The sequence below is a fragment of the Podarcis filfolensis genome, assembly GCF_964270895.1.
Source record: "Podarcis filfolensis genome assembly, chromosome: 16".
NCBI lineage: Eukaryota > Metazoa > Chordata > Lepidosauria > Squamata > Lacertidae > Podarcis > Podarcis filfolensis.
In genome coordinates, this window is record NC_139620.1 from 26104449 (window position 1) to 26127996 (window position 23548).

Below are 23548 nucleotides of genomic sequence, written 5' to 3' on the forward strand. Positions count from 1 at the left end.
TGTGTGCTGTTGTCCAAATAAATTGTGGCCTGTCTGTTTATATACAGCATTCAGAAGTATATTTAAATCCAATTTATTGGTTTTTATTGGTTTTTATATAATAGTTGTATCTTATTTTTTTTGAACTTATATGATCACGTGTTATGACACTTACTTACAATAATAATAAAGAGGAAGAAAAAGGATTGTCTGTCGCTTTTATCATTTGCCATTGAAAGCAAACATCCCTTTGCTGCTCTGTTGATGTTTTTATTTCAAAAAGACCCTCTTGGTTGGCCTATCTGTGTTTAAGGGAACAAGGCTTTAGGGTGCTTCACACTCTGTCTCTTCCGATTTTCTTTTAGCTCTTGCTCAGGTTCTGGAATGGATGGAAGTCTCGTTTGGAACAGAAGGAGGAAGAGCGATACCGCTCCCTGACACTGTCAGCTCATTCTCACTACAGGTGAGGAACCAACTATATTGAGGCAGCAACAGAGCTAAAACCTGGTAGCTCAATTCTTTTTGAAGTCTGGAATGCTCCCATATCTTAAACCTTCTAGGCCCCAAGTTGGTTTCCTCCAGAGGTTTTGAACAACAACACACATCAACCCCAGCATCCTGCAGCCATGCTGGCCAGGGCTGATGGGAATTGTTGTCCAAAACAGCTGGCAGGCCCCAGGCCCATGTTATTACGAATGAGCTCATTCTGCCCATTCTTTCTTTGTTTCCTTTTAATCTTACACCTATTACTATTACCGTATTTTTTGCTCTATAAGACGCACCAGACCACAAGACGCACCTAGTTTTTGGAGGAGGAAAACAAGAAAAAAAAATATTCTGAATCTCAGAAGCCAGAACAGCAAGAGGGATCGCTGCGCAGTGAAAGCAGCAATCCCACTTGCTGTTCTGGCTTCTGGGATAGTTGTGCAGCCTGCATTCACTCCATAAGACGCACACACATTTCCCCTTACTTTTTAGGAGGGAAAAAGTGAGTCTTATAGAGCAAAAAATACGGTACATCTTTCCATCTCAAAGCTCAGTGGTGTTGACTGAGCTCCTGGGAATCCCCTTGTTTAATCACTAGCCGGACATAGCCTTGCCTAGCTTTTGAAACAGGATAGTTACAATAATAATTATTATTGTTACTACTGATATTCATATACCACTTAATCAGTTTCCAAGCAGCAGATCAAGTCTTACTCTCTGGGTCATGGGAACAGGGCAGGGAAGGGGTACCCAATGTTGGTTCCCTTTGGCAGAATTTTACTACTTCATAATTGCTCGTGTTGGCATAGGTGGCTTTGTCACTTGTTGATGGTGACAAGAGGTGCAGATGACAGTGGCAGAACTGCTTGTAATGATCCAAAGAGCAAGTCACTGATGACCTTACTCCATCTGCTTTCTTTTGTGCTTTTGCTGGCTGAAGTCCACATGAAGCAGCACAAATGAATCCTGACTGTTGCATCCTCATTGCCCCCAAACCATGGGGACCTCTACTGGGTAGCATGAGTGGCAGGTTAACCCTGTGCTTTTTCTGTTAGCACTCATTCTGTGTCTGTAGGGAGCTGTCCTTGGTCCTGAGCTGAAGGGAACTGTCCACTACGTTAGAGGCAACTGTTGACAGAACTGCATACTTTACATTTCAGGACTGTGCTGCTGCACAGGTGTCTCAGGACCTGGTCATGCCATGCCAACTGGGAAAGGCACAGGAAGGTAAGGGGGCATGGTCATCTTCAGACTATTCAGGCTCTGAATTTTCCAAGTGGGATCTACTTTTAAGTGATACCCTTTCCCTTCTCCATATTTATCCTTTTCTCATTGTGTATTAATCCCACTCTTTAATTGTCTCTCTCCATCCTTCTCATTTTCCTTCCTTCCTTTCTTTCTTTCTTTCTTTCTTTCTTTCTTTCTTTCTTTCTTTCTTTCTTTTAAAAGAACACATGGTACGTGATGCTGGCCTACATGGTTGTGTATCACCAGTCAAAGACTGATGTCTTATAGGGCCGCCTTCCCCAGCCAGACTCCCAACTCACATCAACCCCAGCCACCATGAACATTGGACAGAGGTGATGGGAACTGCAACCTAGCAACAGAAAGGTCGCTAGGGTAAATTTAAGTTCTGCTTCATGCAGTTCCATTGTGGTGTGGGCTCTTTCTTCAACACCCTGCTAAACTCTCTCTGCTTACTAGTAGGCCCTCCAAGCCAGCATTTTTCAACCTTAGGCTCCCAGATGATTCTGGACTACAACTCCCATCACCTGTAGCCATTGGCTAAGCTGGCTGGGGATGATGGGAGTTGTAGTCCAACTGCTTCTGGGAAGCCAAGGTTGAAGAACACTGCTCTATAAAGGTAGAGAGTTGTTCCTTACTTTAAATGGAGCAGAGCCAAGTAAGTGAAGGCTGCTCTATGGGTAGCTGCTTGCCACTCTAGTCGCTTTGTATCGCATGTGTGTACATGTGTCTTTGAGATAGCTTAAGCCTTCCTGGTTTCTCAGAGTGAGGCTTTTGCCGCTTTTGCTTTTGCCATATGTCTTCAGCTGCAATATGCCAGAGCCAATAAGCACTACGAGGATGTGATCTTGCCTGCCACTTTTGAGGCCTGGAAGCGATTCAGGGATCATCAGTGCTGGTGGAGAAAGATGAAGGGGATGGCCGTGTGTTTCCACAGGTAGGATGGAGGGTCAATAAAAAGAGAATTTTGGGGAACAGCTCTTGGCAGGCATTGAGTGCCTGGTGAAAATCTAGTGCTCTTCTCCCTGCTTTCCAGAGAAACTTGCACAAGGCGATGGTTTGAAAGGTGGCGGCTGAGAAAACATGAGCACCAAGAGAACCACATGGCAGAGGAAATGGTAAATCTAGATTTTTTTTGTTTCAGGATAGTAGACAATTTCTACACTGCTGTTCTTGAATATACAATATCAGGGGGTTTCAGACAGGAGGCAGTGTTGGTGGATGCTTACCGTGTTACATTCTGAAATGTCCTTGCTGGCTGTACCTCCTTAATGTACCTGAGATGCCTGTGCCAAGTTGTAAATCTTGAAACACACATGTCTCCCAGTGCCTCACCTTCAAGGCACTTTTGCTTACTTGGAGGCACTTCCCCTGGCCTTCAGACACATTGCTCTCTTCTTACTCCTTGTGCACCAGAGAGGAATCCTATAATTCCAAACACGTTCTGGGTCTCAAAGTGATAATTAGACCACTTGGAAAGAGGAATAGAAGGAAGCAGGGTATTTTTGGCACCCACAGCTGCCTCTGGTGGTGCTTGTGCTGCGATTCATTCCAGCTCTCCTTCCTGGCTCCCCCTCTCATATTTGAGTGATGATGTTGATGTATGAGATTTATTTGGGTTCCTGAGCTCAACTGGATGGCCGTCTTCTTTTTAAAAGACTGTTTGGGTTATTGGGGGCAGGTTGCTGGCAAAAGAATTATCCTACCTTTGCAGGAAGCCTGGCACAGCATGAGCTGGCTTCAAAATCCCTCCTCTCCCTGTGTAGGCTGTTCTGCACTCTGAGCGACGGCTGCTGTCCCAGTCCTGGTGCTTCTGGCGCAGGAGGACTGTGGTTCAGCTGGAAGAGCGTGAGGGACTGTCCTTGGCCAAAGAGCACCACAGCCACCAAATCCTGCAGACGGCTTTCTGTCTTTGGAAGGAGAACGTTCAGGAAATAAAGGAAGGGTAAGATAACAGAGAATAATCAATCATAGCATAAGATAAGCCTGGCTGCTGGATCAGTAGCTCATCTTGTCCAGCATCCTGTTCTTTCAATGGCCAGAAATGTGTCCTAGTGGGAAGCCCACAAGCAGGGCCCAAGTGCAACAGAAACTTTCCCCATCTGTCATCCCCAGCACCTGGTATTCAGAAGCATCCTGCCTCCAACAGTAGAGGTAAAAGCACAGCCATCAGGGTTAGTTGCCACTGATATCGCAGGTCCTGCAGCTATAACTGCTTTAGGCTGACTTTACCTGACTGGCAGTGGCCATGTTCTTGCAAAAAAGGCCCACACCTTTGTCCCTTCAGCCTGCAGTCTGCATCAAGCCCACCAAGCCTTTGCAACCTGAATTCCTGCTGCTTCCCCTTACCTTGCTGTTGCCTTTATGGACATGAAGGGAAGCAGCAGACTGGAAAGCAAACCTGATCCAGATCTACTGGTAGGGCTCAATCCCCATATGACCTGCTTGAAACTCTTGTTGTTCCAGAGGATTACTTGCTGGTTCCTCTGCGGCTCCCTCCTTTGGCCCTGTCTTGGACAAGGCACACAGGAAATTCCCAAGCAGATATCCTTCAGGCCTAATAGTTCAGGAATAGTGCTATACTGGTACCTCAGTTTTCGAGCGTCTTGGAAGCCGAATGTTTTCGTTTTTGAACACCAAAAACCCAGAAGTAATTGCTTCCGTTTTCGAACATGCCTCAGAAGTTGAACGGCTTCTGCTGTGTGTTTTCCCATTTTTCCAGTTGAACTTGCATCCAGCCCTTTGCACCTCGGTTTGTTAACATTTTGGAAGTCGAACAGTCTTCCAGAATGGATTACGTTCGAGAACCGAGGTACCACTGAAACAGCATTACCATTTATAACACCACTTTGGGAAAGTAAGTACTTTACATGAGATAAAATGGCAGGCTGTGCTTTGAGGCTCACCACCTAAGACAGTAGCACAGAAGGCCCATGTCTATCCTGAAGCTTGAGAGAGGGTCTGCTGTGCTTCCCTTTAGGAGGACGAAGGAGGCCAGAGCTTCAAGGTTCCACTCTGTCAAGCTCCTTCGATGGTCTTGGAGCAAGTGGCGACAGGTGAGAGATATACCTGATGGATTTCACATTGGTCCTCTACCTGTTGTGGCTCACATTCCTAGCCTTCTAGGCAGGAGTGTGTGTGTGTGTGTGATGTGTTCTGCGTACCTTGAAATTCTGCCCCCAATAAGCCAACATTTTGTTGCGAAATGAAGTAACATAAATTGGGTAGATCTTCATCTGTCCGCTGGTGTGGCATAATTCTGCCACACGTTCTCAAAGAAGTTTGAAAATGTTGGTAAGAATAAAAGGAACGAAAGGAGGGAAGAGCACAGAGATGAGGGAGAGACAGGGAGACTGTGGAATAGCTAATGGGGAAGGTGGAGCAGACAATTGTCAGCCTCTCTTCCAAATGCTGACAAACTCTACCTTGCCGACACTTTGGTTTTGAAGATGCCAGTAGTCATTGCCCACAGTTTCAGGCTTTTCTCTACAAGCGCTAGAAGGGTTGTCTTTAAAACAACAACATTGTGAAATCCAAGATTCCTGGGGTACCAAATCCTGTGACCGCTGTTAGATTCCAAATGTGAAGAACTTGAGACCATGAGAGAATTACAGCAACTGAAGGCAGAATGTAAATTGTTGCTGTTGATTTAAATAAAATGGTTTGACTGTTGTTGCAGCCATTCACTGAAGTAGGCAGGAAAAAGATAATTCTCACAAGGAAGTAGGAGGTGTCTCTTAGTCCAACCTTTAGCTGATTCTTTTTTTCTGAAAGGAACACGCTTCCAAGTGCCATGAGAGGCTCATGGGAGGCTCATCTGGAGGGTAGCAGTTTGGAGAAGGCTGATTTAACTCATCTGAACAGCTCTAACACTCTGCTTGGTTGCTATCCCACCCTGCCGAGGAAGCTGCACTTTCCTTTCTTCACTTTTTCCCACACAGTGACGTTCCGCTCCCCTTTTCCCTTGCAGTACTTGAGGCACCGCTCTGAGAAGTGGACAAAGCTGGTGAGAGCCGATGTGCACCACCAGCAGGCTGTGCTGCGCAGGGCCTTGTCAGCCTGGAAGGTATGGCTGAGCTCTTACTTGTGACGCCCCAGGTGGCTTGGCTGGGCCCAAGGACAGCAGCCCCAAAGAACCACCAAGTTTGGCTGAGCTGGGATGGAATCCACTGTTGCCTTTGCCTATTGATGTGGGATACCTTTCCTTTTTGTGTCATATTGGTGGCATGTGTAGAGGGCTTTGCAATGCTTGTCATGAGGTAGGGGCTCTGCACTGCAAGGACAAGTTATGGGAGTGCTCAGAAAATGTGTTAGCCCTTTACATCAGGAATGCTTTCCTTCCTTAGAGAGAGAGAGAGAGAGACTGAGACTGAGCTGTGAAGAGGAGCAGCTTGCCAGTGAAGCTGCCTTGTGGTCCACATCAGCCAGAATCCTCAGCAAAGATACAATGTGGCACCTTAGCTCTCTGCCTCTGGGGGGGGGGGGGAGCCAAGAGAAGCAGAAATGTCCTGTTTCTTCCAAGCAAACACGCCTTAGCATTTCCTTAAAGGGGAACCTGGACTGACAGTAAATACCTCTGATTAGGGCACCTGTGGGCTACACAGCTCTAACTTCTGCTTTGGTAAAATCTGAAAATTAGGAACAATATTTCACATTTTTCTCTTGCAGGCTTACCAGAGTCACATCCAGCACATTCTGTCCCAAGTAGCCAAAAAGGAGGAGGAGCATAATCAGCGGCTGCTACGGTAAGCCTTCTTACATCTGTGGCGATGCTCAACCTGGTCTGACAGTCCTGAAGGAACCCTGTCTCTCAGCCCTCTGCCTTTTTCCCATCCTGGGCTTCACAGAGGGCAAGGATTTGCTCTTGGTTAGAGCTTCCATCCATGTCTGTCGGCCCTCAGGCAAGCACTGTGCACCTGGAAGGAAAATGCTGCAGATTCCAAGCAAGAAGCTGAGAAGGCTGCTCTGGCAGAAGAGCATCACCGAAGAGCGTTTCTCTCAAAGGTAACTCCCATCAGGAAGGAAACTAAACTTCCAGTAAAGGTCCCTTGCCCTTGGGCTGGTTGGGGTGACTCAGGCCTGACATGATGCCCTTGAGCCTCCAGTAGAGGAAGTAAAAGACGACACAGTATTAGGAGTCCTTAATGCTGCCGCCCGTGTTTTCTCTGCCTAGGTTGTGCTCAGATGGAGGGATGCAGCCTCCTTGTGTGCATACCATCGTCAGCAGGAGGCAGCAGCTGTGATGGAGGCCAGGAAGCATTTGCATGCAGGTGAGTGTGGCTATTTGCTTAAATGTGGCACATGATCCCAATACTAGCCTTCTGCCTCCTCCTGCATTGGGTCACTGGATTGGGCCTCTTTGCATGGCAGCCATATACCCCCTCCCTTGTGTAGTGGAGGAGGAGGAAGATCTGTGATAAGTGATTCTTCCCATGCATCAGTGGATGCAGGATGCATAGCAGCTTCAAAGCCATCCACCAGGGAAGGACAGTGTGTGTTTGTGTGTGGCTCTGGATTGTTGGAGATACAGATATATATGATGGTTGTAAATCACCCCAAAAAATTAATTGAAGGTTAATCTAAAAACCATCTATGTAAAATTTAAGTCCACAAAGCTTTTATGTACATGGGTTCCAATACAGAGTTGCGCTGTTCTCCAGGTTTCCAACCTCAGTGTTACTTGTTGCAGTGCTGTGTTGTTTATTAGTGAGCTGCCTTCCTCCAACCTGGTACCTTCTGGATATTTTAGTGCTGGAACTTCCATCACTCCCAGCACCATATGCCGAGTGCTGGCTGGAGTAGATGGGAGTTGTGGGGCAAAATATCTTGGAGAGCACCAGGTTAGGGAAGGCTGCTCTGAGAAATAGGATGGGAGGAGGGCTGGGCTTCTTCTTGCTCATTATTTTTTATCTTCCTGTTTGGACAGTGAGGCTGCAGGCAATGTTTCTTCGCTGGAAGGAGTCCTACGTTCAGTCCTCTAAGCAGAGAGGGCAGTTTGTCTTGGCAGCTCAGCACCATGGGAGACAGCTGCTTAGCAAGTGCATGGCCAGGTGGAAGCAGTATCACCTCCAGTGCATAAGGAAGATGGTGAGGAAATTTGCAGATTTCCATCTCCAGAGGGTAGGAAGCAGTAAACCAGATGTGTGGAATGCTTTCTAGGACAGCCTGATCATTTTCATAGGAAAGGGCCGGGCTCTGTGCCTCAGAGTGGCAACCCTTGTGCCTCTTTCCCCCTGCAGCTCCTGCAGAGACAAGGAGATCAGCTGATGGCCCGGAGGCTTTCCTCTACCTGCTTCTCAAACTGGAAGACACAGGTGAGGTCAGACACATCCCTTTCCCCTTCCAGCCTCTGACTGCAGTGAGTCCATCTGAAGGCTGGGATGGAAGAGTGAGGCTGCTGACTAGTGTCCGTCATGTGGCATTATGGGAAACAATATTGTGGGAAGGAGGAAAAAAGGAGTTCAACTAAAGCATCTCCCCTAACCCTAGGTGCAGAGGAGATGAAAGGGGACAAAGGAGAATAATTTTTCAGTTAATGCTGAAAACGCAAAAGAACTTCATAGCTTGTATCTATGCTGGGGTTGGGATTTCCCCCTCCCTCCTTAACCTGGCCCACATGGTCTTTCTTTCTTTCTTTCTTTCTTTCTTTCTTTCTTTCTTTCTTTCTTTCTTTCTGCACCAACAGTTGGCGTACAGGCAGAGGGAGCGGCAGGAAACCATGCGGGCGCTTTGGCATTGGTCCATGTCCCTGCAGGGCAAGGTCAGTCTTGGCAGGCAAGAGAGGAGGTGCATTCACGTGGTCCTGTTTGGAGGAAGCAGCTCTGCTTGCAAGCAGACTGCCTTCTCTTTCTCCCTTTGCTGGATTGCAAAGCCAGGATGTAAAGAACCACACAGCTTGTTCCATGAGTGGGAGTGGGAGGGAGCTTTCTGCAGTTTGGTTAAGTGCATATTACCAAGGAAAGAGGAGGAGGAGGGTAGAGACACAGGATGCTCTGTTTCCAGCTGCAGCTGTGCATCTCCCAGCAGCCGTGGAGGGCAGTGCCATCTCTGTTACTAGCAGCACTGCATCGAAGGGCCTTCCACCTCTGGGCAGGGCTGGGGAGCTGCTTCAGCCTAGGGCATCATATCTTGAGAGGGAGCACAGCAGTTGCAGCTAATATATGTATTTCCACTACATATGTCAGACATAAAAATGTTTTCAAGAATATAGGGACGATCAATCTCTCACTTGTGGATGTTTTTGCACCACCTCCCACACTGCTGACAGTTTTGGATCTATACTTGAAATTCTGAAAGCTTAAAAAAGAAAAGCACTGGCATGTGTATTTGAGTTCCTTGAACCTGTTTGCTTTCTCCAGAGGGAATTTTTGCTGGTTCCTTTGTCGCTGATGAATACGAGAGGCTGTGCGGCCACTGCCACCTATGTGTCTTGCCTGCAGGTATTTGATGCTTGGCTGGCATTTGTCCTGGAGCAGCAGCGCAAGAAAGGTCGGATCGAAAGGGCTGTGGAGATTTACCGGGCTGATTTGCTGCGGGAGGGTGTGACCCGCATCCTGAGGTACACGGCTGGCATGAAGGAATTCCGAGGGCACTTGCAGGCCCAGCATCAGGTGAAGGTAAAAGAACGGGACCCCTCTTGTGGCTCCCTCTCATTTCACATCTGTACAACTTTATCATCATTACCCATTTTATTTCGCAACAGGTTGATATCTGCTTCATACACAGTGATTTCTTTTTTGCATGTTAGATGGATCAGATCCACAATGATGACTAACAATTATTTGCTCTATTACCTGCTGTTCGCCCCAGGGTCTCAGGACATGTCACAATAATTTAAAATACAAAGTTAAAAACAGTTTTAAACAAATTTTAATTGCCAGAATAGAGGGTGTTCTGAAAATATTTGGTTGTTGCCTGTGCTGGCTTCTCCTCTCTGTACATAAGCAGGAAGCACAGATCCCTTATGGGTTCCACCCCACAGCAACAGATAGAAGCACACGCCACCCTCTCACAGGTACTCCTGGGACAAGTACAGGCACAGTACGTCCTGTCAGGTCCACTGCCCAGCTTCTCCCTCTAGGGGGCACTACAGAGCCAGAGAGCGACATCATCACAGGTGTGCCTGGCCCCACTCTTCCTTTGGCTCTGTTCTTAACCTCTTTTGACATGCCATGTTGGATTGAAGCATTTGGGAGAGACTGCTGCTCCTCCAGATTCAAAACTGGAGACTTTCCTCCTGACTACGGAGGAGCTCCTTATACAACTATCCTCCTCCCCTCAAGACCAGACTTCCTCAGCCTGGTGCCCTCCAGTTATTCTGGACTATAACTTCCATCAGCCCCGGCATCATATGGCTCTGTGAGCCGGGACTGATGAGATTTGTAGTGCAAAACAACTGGAAGGACACCAGATTGGTGAAGACTCCCCAGGAAGTACAGAAATCTTCTCTCCGTTTTCCCTGTCCAGCCCCTCCTTGCAGCAGACTGAAGGGCACACGCAGCCCTCGCTTTTGCAGCACCACCTTCCCACCAACCTGCCATGTGCTTCTTCCTTGCGCTCACAGATCGCCTGCCACCGTCACCAGGCTGTCTACCGGTGCGCCATGCTCTGGAAACTAAAGGCCCTCTGCCAGAAACCCAGCCTGTCCATTCCAGGGGCCCCTCTCAAGAAGCGAGTGACATTCCAAGTGCCGGTGCCTGCTGCAATCCCAAGAGCCGATGGAGATCTTGGAAGGAGAAAGAGCCTTCGTTCCACGGCAAGGCCTGCACAGAGCGACCACCAGGCCCACATTTTCCAGGCTTCTGGAGATTCCATCCTGACTGATCTGTGAGTAAGAGGCAAAGCTGCAATCTCCTTACGCTCGCTTCCCCTTGAGCCACCAAACTGTGAATTTAATTGCACAGTGGCCTCCCTCATTTTGAAAGCCACTGCATATGCACAGAGGAAGACTTCTTTTAATTTTAAAGAGTGGGGAAAGAATGAGTTGCAGTTAGCAAAAGGACTCAGCAGCAGATGGTTAGACTCTCTTCTCCAGATCTCATTCTCTCTCTCTGTTCCATGCAGGGAAGGTGTCATGCACAGGAAACTTTTAATGAAAATTTGGGGATTCTCCTGGGCCTTCTCCTATCCCTAAGGCTTTATTTGCCCATCTCCCTGGCAGTCACTTGCTGTTGTAATAATATTAAAAATCCTCTTGAAATTGACTAGTCTAACCAATCTTTATTACTAGCCAAAGGGCAGGCAAAGAAGGCTTGTGCCCCTTAGGATTATTGAGTGGCATGAAGTACTGGAATCATTATTCAGTTCTCAATAGCAAGCCTCGGAGTAACTGCGCTGGCTCTTTGGTTTTGTTTAAACTTGTAAGGCTGTAAGTGATAGGTACAGTTGCTTGTGTAAATCCACCTGTCAACCTGCTTTTCTTAAAGAAGTAGTAGTGCTGAGAACATGCTTGTAGGCACTCCTGTGCATAATTATCAGTGTGTAAAAGTTATGTATGTACCTCAGTGTTCCCTAATTCTAAAAAGGCCTCTAACCCTCCCTCCTATCTTCCCCACAGGCAGGCGGCCCGCCAAGGCAGGTTACAGCCCCGTAGACCTGACTTTCTGCTGCAATCTCTGGAGAGAACAGAGCTGCCTGGTCCTGACTTGAATGGGTAGGGAAGAATGTTCAACTTTCAGACATGACAAATTAATAAATAGAACAAAGACTACATAGGAGAAGAAGAGTTTGGATTTGATATCCCGCTTTATCACTACCCGAAAGAGTCTCAAAGCGGCTAACATTCTCCTTTCCCTTCCTCCCCCACAACAAACACTCTGTGAGGTGAGTGGGGATGCAAGACTTCAAAGAAATGTGACTAACCCAAGGTCACCCAGCAGCTGCATGTGGAGGAGCAGGGAATCGAACCCAGGGAATCGAACACCACACTGGCACCATATAGGGGCTACTCCCACCAGCCAAGTTCAGGGTCACTTTTACCCAAGACCTCTAATGAAAGGGAAGATCCAGGATGACATTCTCACCCCATCTTGGTACTTAATGCATGTTCAAACTAGAATAAACTTGTGTGCCCATCCACCATCCTGTTGATGAAATAAGAAGCAAGGCTTCTTATTTGATTGCATGGAGAATTCGGAGTGTAGCAGAATATCAAACTCTCAAAACAAGACTTCTGCAACAAGAAGCTCTGATGCAAGTCATAAAGCTACACGGCCACAATTCTTCAGGGAATCTTGTGGATGCCTCCATATTCTTGGAAAACTTCTGCTTGGTACAAAAAAGGAAAGGGCTGGGGGTGGGATAGATGGGTGGGTGGACTTAGTCCACTTTACTTTGTAGAGCAAAGCTTAAAATGTGCCTGAGCTAGAAAAGTGGATGCTGACAGCTTGGAAGGTAACAGGAAGAGGGATTTTTCCAGATTCTTCCTTGGTGTGCTACAGATTCTTATACATCTAACAAATCTGATCTTTGTCTTCCTCTTCTAGACTAGAAAGCCTTCCTGGGGCTTTGCAGAAAACGACTCCAAGCCACCCACCTGCTCTGTCTACAGCCCTTTTGTCATCTGCCCAAAGCAGTGTCCCTTCTCCACCCCAGTTCAGCAGCTGCCCCTTCTCAGCACCCCCACTTCCTCAGGCTGCTCCAGTGCTGTGCACACCCCCTTGGCCAGATAGCACAGCCCTCCCAAAGCCAAACCCGGAGCTGTTGCCACCTTCCTCCTTCATGACACGGAGAAGGGAGAGGCCAGGAACGGTGAGTTCTCACACCTTGTTTGCTGCTTCATGCAGTGGTATTGCCCTGGCCTTACACTCACTTGATCTGCCTGAGTCAAATTCCCAGTTAAGGCTGCAATCCTAACCCTTAGCTGGCAGTGGCAGGCTTGATGGAATGGTTCAATCAGCCACATCCGCAGTCTAGCTAATTGCACCAACCAGGGTGGAAGGGAAAAAATGCAGCAGCAGGGCTTGCTCAGTGGATCCTGGCCTGACACCCTCTTCACCCTCAAGAGGGCCTGTTTTGGGTTGACCATATTGCAGCATTACTTGCCAGCAGGGCTGGACAGAGGGACACCACTTCTGCTTCATCCAAACCCCCTCTAGCATGGCAGATTGCTGATTTTGATTACTCTGGAAGGTTCCCAGATTCAGAAGTATTTGCCTCTCTGTTAGTCCAGTTCTGTAGCACAGAGCTTATCCCTCTATCAGTTTCTAAGGTGGGGATCCTCTTATCATAAGAGCATTCCATACAAAGGGCTTAGGGTACCTTGCAGTTTGTTTAACACCAATTCCATAAGCACAGCTCTGAGTGGTGTCTGGACAGGGTTAAATAACATTCTTGTTTTCCTGCCTTTCAGGTCGAGCCTTTGGGCCTGCAGCCTGGCCTCTATTCCACAAGCCCTCCACGACCAACCACTGGGAAGAAAAAAGTGCTGGCAGACTCAAGGGCAGATTTCCTCCTGCCTGAAGATTTTTCAATGAGAGAGAGCCCTCCTCCCCATCCCACTTGCGGAAGGGCAGGTAACGATGATGGTCCTATGAGTGACCCACTTTTCTCACTCCCAAATAGCAAAAGGCTTTTTTTTTGCCTGCAGGGAGACATTTTGTTTCCTAAAGGAAGTGAGCTGCTTGTTTTGAGGCCAGGGGTGCAGTGGCTTTCCAGGAGGTTTGTCCTCCTACCTGGGTGTAAGTGTGTGCCCTCCCGTTTCTGCTGCTTCTGCAACAAGAGTAAGGGGGCATGTCTCTGAGATGTGATCCTTCCCAGATGACCCACAGTTAATATGGCAGCTACAGAGAAGGGAGCAGAAGCTGCTTGGAGGGATTCCAAAACCCACACTGCCTTCCTTTTCATTTTAGGAACCAAAGAACCAGAAAAGGCAACAGAAGGTTTTACTCAGGAGGCGCTGGCAGTTCACAAACAGCTGGGAGCTGAGCTCCAGGTTATTGGGAAGAAAATGCAACTCTACCACCACAACCAGCAGGAGCTGAAGTACGTAGCCAAACACTACTTCTTCTCCTACTTTGCAATGCGTGTTTGGGCTTGTGTTTCCTCTGGGAAGGAGAGATCGGTTCAGGAAATCCTAGTTGGAAGGGGCCACTGCTGTAGTCTGCTGTGCTGGTGGGTGCAGGGACACAGTTCCCCTCCAGCACACTCTTCCATGCCTCCCTTAACTGTTGCCCTCTTGTAGCACCGCCCAGTAAATCTTTCTTTTGACGACTTCGGAGCAAGCTGTAGGCATATCCAAGGGCTGGCTCCCTTCCCACACTAACAAATTCAGGAAAGGGAAGGTGAAAAATGCCCTAACCAAGGCCGCAATTACCCCGTACATTTAAAGCGTTATGATGCTGGCTTCCCCCAAGTAATTCTGGGAGCTGTGATTTGGTAAGAGTTTCTAGGAGACCTTATTCCTCTCCCACAGCTAAGCTTCCCAAAGTCATCTAACAATCCGTCCCTCTTCCCACTGAACTCTGGGAACCCTGGGAGAGGAAGAGGGGCTCCTACAATCTCGGCACCTCAGCTTCCAGAATTATTTGGGGGAAGTCATCACTGTTCAAAGTGGTATCATAGTGCTTAAACATTCCTGTTGCTCCTGAAATGCTTTTCCCCACAAACCTAACTGCAGGGGAGGGGAGCAAGTGTGTATGTGTGGGTGGGAGATTTATGTGAACCAGCCCTGGCCCTGTACACGTTGGCTCAGCCCACTCCTTTTGTCCCCACCTATTGCTGGCATGCAAAGTCTGGAAGGTTGGCCACAAGGACAGAAAAAGATTCTCCGCCATCAGTGTAATAGTTCTTATGGGCCAATTTCCCCAGTAAACCACAGTAAGGAAACATCAATAGTGCTCTGTAATTAAGTAGTTATTTAGACAGATACTGGGATCAGGCAGGATTTGTTCAAGGCAGTCCTACTGCAGATAACGACAGAGGGCATTACTGTGAAGGCAAAGCAACTGGAGTGGATGGGCTGGGTTAACCTACCTGACAGGTTTATAGAGGAGGAAACATTTGCACAGGGCTCACTTAAACCATTGTAAATCCTGTAAGTGCAAATGGTTGCATTGGGCCTAATAGAGGAAAGTGGTTGGGATTGGACCCCCGGCCTTGCTTTCATTTGGCCAGAACAGGGTGACATTCTGGTTTTTTATTCCAGGTCCTGCCAGCGGCAGCAGCGCCTTCTGCTTAAGTGGCTGGAGATGAGACCAGGGGATGAAGAGCAGGTGGCTGTGCGACAAGTACAAGAAGAGTTGGATCAGGTACAAACAGGAAGTGCTCCCTGCGGCCACTGAAGCAAAATTAAATGGCTGCGGAGAAGCCCACACATTCCCAAAGGGCACTGCAAAGAAGAGTAAAACCTTTATTCCCCTGCTGCCGTCACCACTTCTGCCATTATTCTCTCAGCTCTAGGGCTGAGATGGTGTGAAAATCTGGAGCAAGAAAATGTTTATAGTGAGACTGGAGGGAGCCTCCATGTCCCACGATCCTCAGGGCCTGCATGACTTCTCTGTTCTGTATTGCTCTGGGGCCCACCCCATTGCCACAAAATATCCAGGTTTTCCCATTTCAGGATTTGCTTCTTATAAAGTTTTGGTGGTTGCACTTTTAAAAGAATGTATCCCAAGTATCTCATGCAAGTTTCTTGTTTTTGGCAACAGGTATTACTATGCTGGTTCGTAACTAGAGGATATTGATTAAATAAACTACTTGGTAGCTCAGTATGTTCTGGAGACTCTGGAAGAGGTGGGCCTGTAGTATTGGAGCAAACTCCCACGAGCTGAGGTCCCTTTGGTACCCTCCATAAAATATCTGAGGGGGCTGGGCCTCCCAAAGTTGATGGCCATTGCCATTCAAATGGTGTGTGCGCACCACATCTTGTGATCGATTAAGGGGGTGGGGCTCACATGCCCCCCCCCATATTTTATTCAAGTTGGCATCCCTTCTGTAGCAAAGCTCCCCAGTGACATTGTGTTTCTTACTCACCTGTCACTTGTGGTACGTGGTTGCATGTGGCAGACAAAAAGGGGAAATATAAATTTACTTATAAATCAAGATGCATCAGCTTAGCGCTTAGAAATGGCAAACTGGCATATCCGCTTGTGAGTAAATCAAGTTTTTGTTAGTTGGAAGTTTCCACCACCCAAACCACTTTTGAGAAGAACTGCAAAGACCTACTCCATTTGGGATTGGTCTGGGAGCTAGTGCTACCCTAGCAGTTTGTGCATGTTTTGTGTGTTGTAGCTCAAAGCAAGATTTTTGGATGAGGGAGGCTAGGAATAGTTTCTTGGGGGCACAGATGGCTGCCTCTCATGCTAGCTGGGGCTGCCCCTCCAAACTACCCCTCTTTGTGCTTCTGTTTCTTTGCAGCTGAAAGTGAAGATCAGTTCCCTCAAGCACATACTGGGAGAAGAGCGACAGCTAATGGCGTCCTACATCACACGTGTCCAGGATATTCGAGCGGCTCTTGGCACTTAAGCATCTTGGACTCACTTGTTTGCATGATATGCAGTGGGATGGCTGGATGTTGTCCCTTTGCTATGCAGGGGGGGGGTGGCAGAGGAGCCTCCACCCCGTTAGCTGTACGAACACTGATGGAGGCTGCAATCCAATATAACACATTTACCTGGGAGTAAATCACACTGACATGCACAGGATTGCACTGCAGGTAGTTAGCATGCCTCTTTACAGCAGTCAAATGCTTTCTTTTAAAAAGTCAGCCACGGTAAGTCATTCGTTTTTATTTTAAAACCTTTGCAATTAATGAGTTAATGTCCTTAAGTTGTACATTTTGACATACAAAAATACTGTGCTACTGATACAGTTGAAAAATTAAATGGATTCTCCGTGCAGGAGAAATTCACAGCGTCACTAAGAAACCCACTCCCGTTTTGCTTAGGATCAATGTGACCTCCTCTGGCTCTCAGCAGCCTCAGGCCCCCACCACAATCTCCTCCCCTAGACCGGGAAGTTCATCCAGCAGAATTCCCGTGTCCTCAGTAAGCAGCAGAACCTTCAGTGCCGCTCTGCAAGCAGAGTAACAAGAAATTAAAGCTCAAAGAGGAACTGGCAAAGCAGCCAAGTGGAAGCAATCGAAGGAGCAACGGATGGAGCAAAGTTTACCCCCTTTGGGTAGTTTTGCCTTTTTTGATAATGCACTAATAGAGGAGCTGTGACCCATCATTCTATCCTATGGTTAAACAGGCCAGTTAGCTGGTTAGAAAACCCACCTTCACACTGTGCAAAGATAGGAAGGATGGATGACCAGCCATCATCACCAAGGCCACTTCTCTGCCCTGCATCAGCATCAGAGACGGGAGCCACTATCATTGGAAACATCCATGCCTCAAATGGCACACGCCTCAGATGAAGACTTGCTCCTTCTTCTAGCAGTCACCGTCTTCAAACGTGCCTTGGCTTCTTTTCTTATGGCTGTGCTCATTAAAAGGGGCAGCTTCTCTCGTGTGTGTGTGTGTGTACAAGGTAAGACTAAAGCAAGGAAAGCATAAGGAGGAGACTTTTAAGGGGAGGGATGCAGTTTTAAAGCCAAAATGAGCTCAACACTCCTGAGCCTCAGCCATGTTCACAACTTGGTTTCTTGAGGTCAAGAACAAAACACAGACATCATAAATAAACCAATCCCTTTTCAACTGCCCTCCCCCCTTTTGGCACCAATTTCTATGAATCCCCTCCCAGGAAAAAAAGGCATAGTAAGTTTTAAGATTCCCCTTATTATTGGTCTACGCAGCAGTGCTTAATATTTTGCCACTGAACCCCACTTAGATGTGTGTGGGATGAAGGTTCAGAATAGAACTCTCAAGCTGGCTTTGGCAAATTTGGCTTTTAAGTATTTTGCAAGTCCAGCAAAGAGTGGGGGAAATGGTTAACACGCAAGAGAAAAGGAGGACTACTCCTTTTGCTTTTTAGGAAGACCTGGGCTGACAAGATCTTCTCCCCCAGTCCTCGGGTTCTGACAAGTTGGCAGTAGCTGCGTAGGGAGAGGAAAGAGGCTTTCACTGCTGTCCACAGCAAGAGACTTCCCACTGCCTTTGCAGAGAAAAAAAATAAATCTGGGTTTTTTTCACGTCCCCAGCTTAACAAGAGACTAGATATTTCCCATACAAAAAAAAGGGGGGGGATTAAGGCCAGAATAGCAATACAGAATGGCCGGGTTAGAGTGAGCTCGAGCTACAAATAAAATAGGCTTCCTAAAAACAAAAACAAGATCAAGTCAAATGTGGAATGTGGACACAGTGTTTGAGGTTTAAAAATACAGTGCAGACTTCCGTTTTAAAGGGATAGTACCAGATTTATAAGAGAGGTTTCTAAAACAATGGCACACCCAGATGAACTCTTTAATGTTTCTATATTCCACTCTGCTGAGTCTCCTGGTTTTGGCATTGGACTGTTCAGTCTGGTGTGAAACATAAATTGAGAATACGGCTGGGTGAGAGACATAATTAGAAAATATGGAGCATGGGTCAATCTGACAGTATCCCTTGAAAGCAGGAATCTCTGCTCTCCTTCCTCCCTCTGACTGCAGCATTTCAACCAAGACTTCATCGTTTGGTGCCAAAGCAGGCTGAAAATGGCATCTTGGGGAGAAATGCCTATTTCTACAGGCACAGGGAAGAAGCAGAAAAGCCACCCTGGTCAACATTCTTAAAGGCCACAATCCCTGATATGTCTGCAGCTCTCATGGTGGGAATGCACTGCCGGCACCCCCCGTTCTAAGAACAAGGGGGCTTTAGTTTCCTCACTCAGGTCCTGCTGAGCAATACTCCCACCTTAGAGAAACTTATCCTTTTACGAATTGAGTCCCTGTTGCATATAAAAAGCCCCCCTGGCAGTGGAGTCTCTAGAGAGATCCTAAGGCCTCTCCAAAGCGGATTTTCTGGCCAGGCTTCAGATAAAAATTAAAGTCCTTCGGTGCCTCAAAAATCAGGACGATGGTTGAGCCTAGATTAAACTCTCCTAAATGTTCTCCCTTCCTCATGGGGATGCCCTCATGATTGTTGTTGTTTACGAAGCTGAAGTCATTGTATGAGCCTTTGCTGTAGCTGGGGCTATTGGTACGCAGATCCTGCACATGGAGAAAAGAAAAGAGGTGTTACATAAGGACTCCAAGAGGGAAGCAGGTAAGTGGCTTGTAAAGAAGCCTGTAACGTCGCTCAAGGCCCAATTTGCATGTATGCACAGTGACACAGTTGCCGCCAAAACCACACCACCCTCTTTCGCGGAACCTATGAATTGTTCACAGGATGCTCAGGAACACCCACTCCCACCTGCTGCCTTGCAGGACTGAAGTTGCACTCAGTTCCATAACCAAGTTGGAACCTTGGGAGCAGAACAAAGAAAATCAATTCAGCTATGCAAAAGGAGGTAAGGGCACTCACTCACTAGGGAATTAACAACAAGAAATGGTTTTACAGTTCTAAGGTTCCTCAGGAGCTGGGATTATTACAGTCATTTAATATGTCCCAAGTGATTGCTCACAGGCTGGGCAAGTGATCCCACCATCAACATGCCCCCCTGAAAATATTAAGCAACCTTTTACCAGGTTCAGGCTATTTGTCCACTTCCTGGGAGAGGGGGAGCTCCCTCCAACAGGGAATTGGGTTGCCCTTTCCCATCACCTGCTGCCACCTGGTCCTTTTTTTTGGCCAGAGATGCTTCCAATGATTGAACCTAGGAACCTTTTCATTCCTACCATTGAGCTCTGGCCCCTCCTGCATAATGTCTAGAGCAGGCCCTTATCCAGTAAAGGTCTGGGGTCCTGAGTTACTTTGGAAACTGCGAAGGTGGGGCAGCAACAGGCAACTCAACACAGTTCAAGCATCACCATTCCACTTGCACTCTAAATGGTGGGGCACATGGGACAATGACTCCTCCTTCTCAAGTGTGTGAAAGGCTCAACTCACCTGATCAAAATAGATGCGGATTGATCCCACGTTTTGGGCTCCTACTGCAGTCAGAGAGAAGAAACCATGCTTCCAGTAGCCACTGAGTACAACGCGTTCATTATGGCAGAAGAGTTCTTTGATCCAGCGAGCAACCCCTGGATTCACAGACATCAGGGAGCCTATGGGGAGCAAGGAGAGAAATGGGCAGAACCACCCTTTTATTTCCACAGCCACTGTTGGGAGGATGAATGCAAATTCTCAGAAACAGCTTGAATGAAGAAGCTTTCAGCTCTGTAAGACAGTCCCCTCCTGCATTAAGACACAGGTGAGGCTTTGGGCTGGAGAGTGGAAAGGGGCAAGCTGGAGAAGCCCCAGATTGTAAGGTATGACATCATTTATTACCTGGCAGTTTTAAAATTAAGTTACAAACACTGGTGTACTTTTATAAAGGCAATAAGGAAGGGAGGGAATCCAATCACTCATAGTATAAGCGTGATCACAACCATTTTCCCACTTAAAATCCTGCAGAAATAATAATTTGAGAAGCACTTAGAGATGGGATCACTTGCTATTTTTAAAGGGCAAATTCATTCAATGCCTTTTACATTCTGAACACTTCCTGGTAAATCATGCTTCTTCTCAAAGGAAGGATGATGTCCAGCATCAAATGACTCTTGGTTCAGGAACTATTGGATTTTACACAGAATCGCAGAGTTGGAAGGGACATGACTTCACCGACAAATATTTATTAAAATGCAGTGTTTAGCAGCAACCTTCCACCGCATGTGTATCTCTGGAAACCTGGCCTACCTGGGAAGTGACGCCGGTGAGACACTTTCCAGTCGGTCGGTGAGTGGAAGCAGTGGTAGTCTCCAGGCGCCAGGTAAATCACACAGTGATAGAGCTCATTGCAGTCCTTTGTTACCAGCTGCTTTTGGAATGAGGAGGCTGGAAGAATAAGAAGTAAAATGGCTTTTGAGGCTTCAACACAATGTACAAAACAGGAACATAGGCAGCTGTAGGTGAGACAGAAGCAGCTGCAAGGAGGAAGGGGTGGCTCAATGCCTGTGCCCAGTCAGGGCCCAATGCAGCTATTACATGACATCCAGTGGTTGGTCCTCTGCAGATGCCAAGTCCAGTGGAATGATACTGAGCCCCAAAGTGTGCCTGTGTGCACTTACCTGGCTTGCTTTTACAGTTCTCTTTATCAGCACGTGGACCCAGGAAGGACTCCAGTGAGTAAGTGATGCCTTTTACTTGCTCCACTTCACAGTTCTTCACTTGTCCAAAGCTGAGAATCTTGCCATCGGATGGACTGATCTACAGGGAGCAAACAGCACCAAAAATTCTCGTGTTAGCATCTGCCACTTCTCTAAACACTATTATTTTTTAAAACAATTCTATCCCACTATTCTATTCAGAAGATGATCAATGATTTAAAAAAACCCAACAGTTCTAGAACAATCCGCAATGCAACTAAAGCATAAATCAAAAGATTGGCATAAAAACCACAAAGCAGCCATCAGAATTAAGCATCAAAACACCAGAAAGAGGCCTTTTTAAACAGCCCATATTCATCAGCTCCAGTGAATCAGGTCTGATGCAGTTAACTTGGCAAAGAAACTCATCTAAAGGTGGATGGGATAGGGCCTTGATGGTGTTCATCAGCAGTGAGGCTACTGCTTCTCCATAAACTCAACACCACTGCCCCTCACATCTCTGCCACTTACCATACTGTGGATGCCGCAGACGGGTCGGGCTTGGGGCTTTAGCTTCCGCCTGAAGAACTCACTAAGGTTTCTGTAGTGGTGAAGGTCTTCCACAGCAGCCTCCTTCATGTTGACACCAAACGTCCAGATGTATAGGCTGAGGACCGGCTTCCGGAGCCAGGTGGGCAGCTCAACGCTGTTCAGGCGCCCCCAGGCTCGGGAAAGGAGTCGCGTTGGCACAGATTTGTACAGGGAAACCTAAAAACGGAGGAAGATGGGAGCTACTTCACGACACCCACTCACCTGAAAACAACTGAAAACCTGCCCTTGGCTAATTTTAATGCAAGAGATCAGAGGCTGCTGGTGGGGGAGTATGTTGGGAGGAGAATGTAATTTCCCATGTACCCTCTACTGATCTACAGAGGTGGAAAGGCTGGACGTAAAAAAGCTGGCAATTAAAGACTAATTAACATGGGGTTCTTACACACACACACACACACACACACACACACACACAAAACACCCAAATAATGATCATGGCAGCTTCCACATTTTGGTCTAACCATGAAAGCTCCATTCATAGAATCATAGAATTGGAAGGAGCTACAAGGATCATCTAGTCCAGGGTTTCCCAAACTTGGGGCTCCAGCAGCTTTTGGACTACATTTCCCATCATCCCTGACCACTGGTCCAGCTAGCATGGGATGATGGGAGGTGTAGTCCAAAAACTGCTGGAGACCCAAATTTGGGAAACCCTGATAGTCCCAACTCCCTGCAATATTTCACCCAGTGTGGAGCTTGAACCCACGATCCCGAGATTAAGAATCTCATGTCCTACCAACTGAGCTATGTTGAGCATATCCTCATAGCATATGCACCTCAGATAGATGACTGGTTCTCTCCCCTGGATTAGGCAGTGAGGTTGGGAGGAGAGGGTGCTAACAACTTTTGAAAGGGCCTCCTGTGGCTTCAGGATGCCTATTCGCTGGGGGCCACCATGAGCAATTTCACATCTCTGAGGATGTTGCGTCTTGGCAAAAGTATATAGGAACAGCAGTAGCTGCCTAACAGAGTTGGGCCCTTAGTCCATCTAGCTCAGTACTGTCCACACTGACCAGCAGCAACAGCTCTCCAGGGATTCAGTCTCAGGCGTCTCTCCCAGTCCAACCTGGAGATGCTGCTCTAGACTGAACCTGGGAGCTTCTCCATGCAAGGCAAATGCTCTGCCACTGAACTGCGGCCCTTCCCCAAAGTAAACAGTTCCCTGACTGCTGTACTGGAAAAACAAACCCATGGAGATCATGCACATTCTCAAGGAAGGGTAGAAGGGGCTAGTGGTGGCCCAGTACCCCTTCTACCCCTGAATAACTCTTTGGGCTAGTAAGGACTTTGTGGCAGCACAAGCAGCTACCCTGGATATGATGCAGGGAGTGGGAGTTGCCCCTAGAACAAGGAGGCCATGGTTCCATTTGTACCAGCACCCAGACCTTGATGCAAGAATCCTGCATTCTGCTGCTTCTGTGCAACTGGAACACAGATATATTCTTGATTAATTGCTGTGACTGGCAAGGAGGAGGAGGTTGCTTTGTATTCTGTGGGAGGGGTGTGCTAACTGTAAAGCAGGGATAAGATCTAGGTCAGAACAGGGTGGGAACAGGTTAAAATACTGCGGGATTATCTGTAGGCAGCAAGGCCTGAGGAAATTGCTGTAGCTAATTCCTTCAAATCCCCCCTTGGTTAATCCTGAAACCCCTGGCATTCCTCTTGAGGGACGCAGAGCAGGGAAAAGAAAATCTCTCAACACAGCAGAGACTTTAGAAAAGCCATGCCACTGTCTGTAAATTGCTTACCGAAAAGAAAAGGAAAAAAGCAGAGCATCACAAAACTAGCCAGAATGGATCTTCCAATAGCAAATCTTGCCAAGCTAACTTTATCCCCCTTGATAAAGATCATGCTTTCATTAGATCAGCTTGGTACCCTCCAGATGTTTTGGACAACATCAGTCCCATCAGTCCCAACCAACACTTGAAAGGAGGAAGCTATCTGGAATGGGAATGTCCAAAAACAGTACACCTCAAGATGTGGAAGGGTGTCCTTGAGAAGGACAGAGCGGCAGGATGAGAGACGCAGCACAATGATAGACCATCTGCTTTACATGCAGAAGATCCCAGGCTCAGTCCCCAGCAGGTAGAGCTGGGACTGTCCCATCTTAAACCCTGGAGAACTGCTGCTGTCAGTCAG

General features: G+C 47.4%; 2 protein-coding genes across 17 annotated transcripts in view; one reads left to right on the plus strand and one right to left on the minus strand.

Annotated features, from left to right (window-relative positions):
• Positions 1-16574, plus strand: part of SFI1 (SFI1 centrin binding protein) — a 32241-nt gene extending 15667 nt beyond the window's left edge. For 9 of the 10 annotated variants that reach the window (XM_083589742.1, XM_083589735.1, XM_083589738.1 and 6 more), the window contains 21 exons: positions 345-442; positions 1626-1692; positions 2517-2647; positions 2747-2828; positions 3477-3655; positions 4691-4766; positions 5681-5776; positions 6379-6455; positions 6612-6714; positions 6884-6980; positions 7637-7797; positions 7950-8024; positions 8396-8470; positions 9150-9326; positions 10274-10536; positions 11267-11362; positions 12195-12459; positions 13061-13223; positions 13560-13692; positions 14855-14957; positions 16066-16574. In XM_083589742.1, the coding sequence (XP_083445868.1) occupies positions 345-442; positions 1626-1692; positions 2517-2647; positions 2747-2828; positions 3477-3655; positions 4691-4766; positions 5681-5776; positions 6379-6455; positions 6612-6714; positions 6884-6980; positions 7637-7797; positions 7950-8024; positions 8396-8470; positions 9150-9326; positions 10274-10536; positions 11267-11362; positions 12195-12459; positions 13061-13223; positions 13560-13692; positions 14855-14957; positions 16066-16173 (2625 nt within the window). In that variant the 3' untranslated portion in view covers positions 16174-16574. The remainder of the gene's footprint in view (positions 1-344; positions 443-1625; positions 1693-2516; positions 2648-2746; positions 2829-3476; positions 3656-4690; positions 4767-5680; positions 5777-6378; positions 6456-6611; positions 6715-6883; positions 6981-7636; positions 7798-7949; positions 8025-8395; positions 8471-9149; positions 9327-10273; positions 10537-11266; positions 11363-12194; positions 12460-13060; positions 13224-13559; positions 13693-14854; positions 14958-16065) is intronic. The other variant, XM_083589737.1, reaches the window with a different exon arrangement.
• The window catches only part of PISD (phosphatidylserine decarboxylase), a 39914-nt gene continuing 32786 nt past the window's right edge, over positions 16421-23548 (minus strand). For all 7 annotated transcript variants that reach the window (XM_083590378.1, XM_083590380.1, XM_083590376.1 and 4 more), the window contains 5 exons: positions 21329-21565; positions 20780-20918; positions 20409-20546; positions 19617-19777; positions 16421-18778 (listed from right to left, as the gene is read on the minus strand). In XM_083590378.1, coding sequence (XP_083446504.1) covers positions 18554-18778; positions 19617-19777; positions 20409-20546; positions 20780-20918; positions 21329-21565 — 900 coding nt within the window. In that variant the 3' untranslated portion in view covers positions 16421-18553. The remainder of the gene's footprint in view (positions 18779-19616; positions 19778-20408; positions 20547-20779; positions 20919-21328; positions 21566-23548) is intronic.